The sequence below is a fragment of the Austrofundulus limnaeus genome, unplaced genomic scaffold (genome assembly GCF_001266775.1).
Source record: "Austrofundulus limnaeus strain Quisiro unplaced genomic scaffold, Austrofundulus_limnaeus-1.0 Scaffold477, whole genome shotgun sequence".
In the NCBI taxonomy this organism is placed as follows: domain Eukaryota; kingdom Metazoa; phylum Chordata; class Actinopteri; order Cyprinodontiformes; family Rivulidae; genus Austrofundulus; species Austrofundulus limnaeus.
In genome coordinates, this window is record NW_013952879.1 from 72,250 (window position 1) to 75,528 (window position 3,279).

The 3,279-nt window shown below is 37.4% G+C and overlaps 1 protein-coding gene across 2 annotated transcripts in view; it reads left to right on the plus strand.

Annotated features, from left to right (window-relative positions):
• The window catches only part of LOC106529930 (cytosolic phospholipase A2 gamma), a gene marked incomplete at its 3' end in the record, with an annotated part of 18,179 nt that overhangs the window by 695 nt on the left and 14,205 nt on the right, over positions 1 to 3,279 (plus strand). The window contains 3 exon segments of one of the 2 annotated variants that reach the window (XM_014025459.1): positions 1,064 to 1,165; positions 1,359 to 1,469; positions 1,974 to 2,116. In XM_014025459.1, coding sequence (XP_013880913.1) covers positions 1,139 to 1,165; positions 1,359 to 1,469; positions 1,974 to 2,116 — 281 coding nt within the window. 2 annotated transcript variants of the gene reach the window in all.

Below are 3,279 nucleotides of genomic sequence, written 5' to 3' on the forward strand. Positions count from 1 at the left end.
TGGCGGTCCGCCCTTCTTCAGGACCCCCTCCCCAAATGGCAGTCGGGGAACGGGATGGGAATAAAACCCTGACACCCACACCCACACCCCCACCCCCAGATGTACTGTTGGTGCGTGTTGTTCTATAGAGTTAAAAAAGGAAAGAAGAAGAGGCATTCCACAGTTTTACTCCTTGAACATACGTACATCGTTCCTTTAAGTTTAACCAAATTATCGGCTTCACAAACATCTCTAGTCCTTTTAATTTATAATTACTGACTCTCTTGATAAAAAAAATGATTGAATATTTCGAGGTAAAGCATTTGTATGAGCCCTATGCATAACCTGTAAAATTCCATGGTCAACCAGTTCATAAAATTTTAGTAACTTTAATTGATGAAATATGTCAGATGGATGACTGTAATGTTTTCTTGTGATGATTCTAATGGCTCTTTTCTGTAAAATAAAAATAGAATATTTAAGCAGTTCTACATGCCTTCCTCCAAACCTCAACACAATAAGTCAAATGAGGAACAATTATAGCATTATACAATATAAGCAGTGCTCTTTCGTTAAACAATTTTCTTGCCTTATACAGTACAGCAACAGATTTTGCTATTTTTGTTTTCAGATAATCAAGATGAGATTTCCAGGTCAGGTTTTCATCAATAATTACACCCAAAAATTTCACTTCACTCACTCTACAAATTACATTACAATCCACTTTAACTTTGCGCTAGGATTTTTGTATGTTGTAATAATAATGAATCTCCGCTGAATCAGTATGGCAAGCCATTTTAGCATATAGTTGGATTCACGACACTTCCATTACAGATATCTGAAATTGAATTATAACTGGTCATATTTGTTATTTAAATATCTCTAATTATATTTTTTGACTTGTCAAAATACCTATTTGAGATGTCTTGAATCGACTATTCAGAATGTTAATACAGATATCTTAAATTAACATTCCGGATAGTCAAAATGCAGTTAGTCAAAACTCATTTTTAGATATCTAGAATGTAATTACAGCTAGTCAGACGAAACCGATTAAATGCTAAAATAGCTTGCCATACTTTCCATGCTGAACGATCGTTTGGGATACTCGCAAAAGTGACAGAGGAGACGGAAGTGAGTGGCAGTTGTCAGCTGTGGCATGTTTTGGAAACTGTGGCAGAAGATGGTGAGTGTTTTTGTGGCTCCATTTAACCTTTTTGCACATTGCTGCGCTGCGTTTGCCTTATAGAAAATATTGCAGTAGGTTTGAACGGCCTGAGTAGAGTTGAAACAAGTCATGAGCTTTGCTTTCAACTAAAGTCTGGTTTGAGAATCAGCTTTAAACTAGTGTGAAATGAGTGTTTTCTGATTACTTGCAGAATCCCATCCGGCAGTCCCTGTCACTGTGTGCTGGTGAACAGGAGTATGTTAACAAGAGGAAGCATGCAGTTCTRCAGGCACTCTGTAATGAAGGCATCAATTGTACCGTGGTAAGAATCACACTTAGTTTCTTTTTTGCCTCTCTGTAAAGAAAGCACTAAACTTGTTTCTTTCGTGACTACTTGAGAGACTCCCAGTAAGAAGTTATTTCACAAGGAGTGGATCAAAGTACTTATTGGCAGGTGTAGATAACTCAGAAATCACTTGATTATCTAATTTAATTTACCTAATTTCCCTCTGGGATCAATAAAGTATTTTTGAATTGAATTTGAATTTGAATTACACTGATTGCATCAAAAGCTTGTGCAACAAAATATTAAATTGGGAGAATCATCTTTGTAAGCCCAATTTCATTAGTTAGTTTTTGTTTTCCTTTGTTGAAATTTTGTTCTCCAGATTTAAATCTGTAAAAGTGTAAAATCATGACTAATTTGCTGATTTTTCAGTGTAACTCTGTCACCATTATGGTCTTCTCCTTTTACTCACAACCATCTCAAAAACAAAATCCTTCAAAGCAAACATACAGATTATTTCTGTATCATCTCTCCACCCAGGATTCAGTTCCACACATTGCCTTGTTGGCATCTGGTGGGGGTCAGAGGGCAGCTGTCAGTCTGGTGGGCTCCCTTTATCAGATGGAAAAAGAGGGTCTTCTGGACACTTTGCTCTACATAGGAGGAGTTTCTGGATCAACATGGTAACAGTAYTTTATCACACACAATTACAGTGGGTCTAATTAACTGCAGGATTTGTTGCAGACCTAAAGATAAGTTCAAACTTTAGGTGCTTAGTGTAAATAGTATTTACTGAAGACAAAAGTATCCTTCTTTGCATATTGTACTCTACACAATAGAAAAAATTCTGGGCATTTAGGTTTACATGCAGTAAAATCTGAGAATGCGGAATGTCTATGAAGATGCTGCTTGTTATTCAATTAAGACAAACCATTTGTATTTTTGTTGAATATCATCTATTTCAAGCATCATTTYTGACCATTAGTTTGTGACTGCACTTTACCAGTTGGTTAGTTGGATTTTGGTTTTCTAAGATTAAATATATTCCCCTCTCCTGTTGTCAAATAAACCAAACTAAAAACACACAAAAGTTTCAGTAAATGTTAATCGCACCACAGAGATATCAGCTGATTAAAGTTTGAAACATGTCTGCGCAGACCTGGAACACTCCGTTAGCAAYTGTTAGCAACATCTGGGGCAACTACCRSCTACAGCCTGGATCTCCATTCTGCAGATTCAGTGCTTTCCCTGGTYAAAGGACAGCGAGTTGGGCCGGTCGCTTGAGCTCTGCATCCCGGGGGAGGAGTCAAACGCACTGCGCCTAGATGCATATTATCAGGCATAAAAATGATTGATAAGTTCTTTTCAACTTWCTGGAATGTAGWGGATGGCAGGGGCGGAGCCAGGGGTGGCCAGGGGYGGCCATGKCCACCACAGAYAAATATATGGCCACCCCATTGGCCACCCTGCTGTACACACCCMTTCCACAGTGAAACAACMTTTAGGGGTGWAATAATCCTCCTGAACAGTTGGTAGCAGTGTTTAACGGTTTTAAACATCACCAAGCTCTATCACTGAAGAAGAGTAATGATAATTAAGTGATGATTTTCTTTATATACTGAACCTATGTAATCTAACTTATCGTGACAAATGTTATTTTTTATTCTTTTTTCTTTTTGGTCATTTAATGCTATAAAGGCTGCATGATGCTCTGTCCCTTTTGGTAATGAGTAGGCCTATCACTAAATCAGAAAAAATGAAACACCTATATAACTTGGTGGTTATCAATATTGCAACTGTTCATTTGGTAAAGTTATTGATATTAGTTTTAAACATGCAGTTGAAG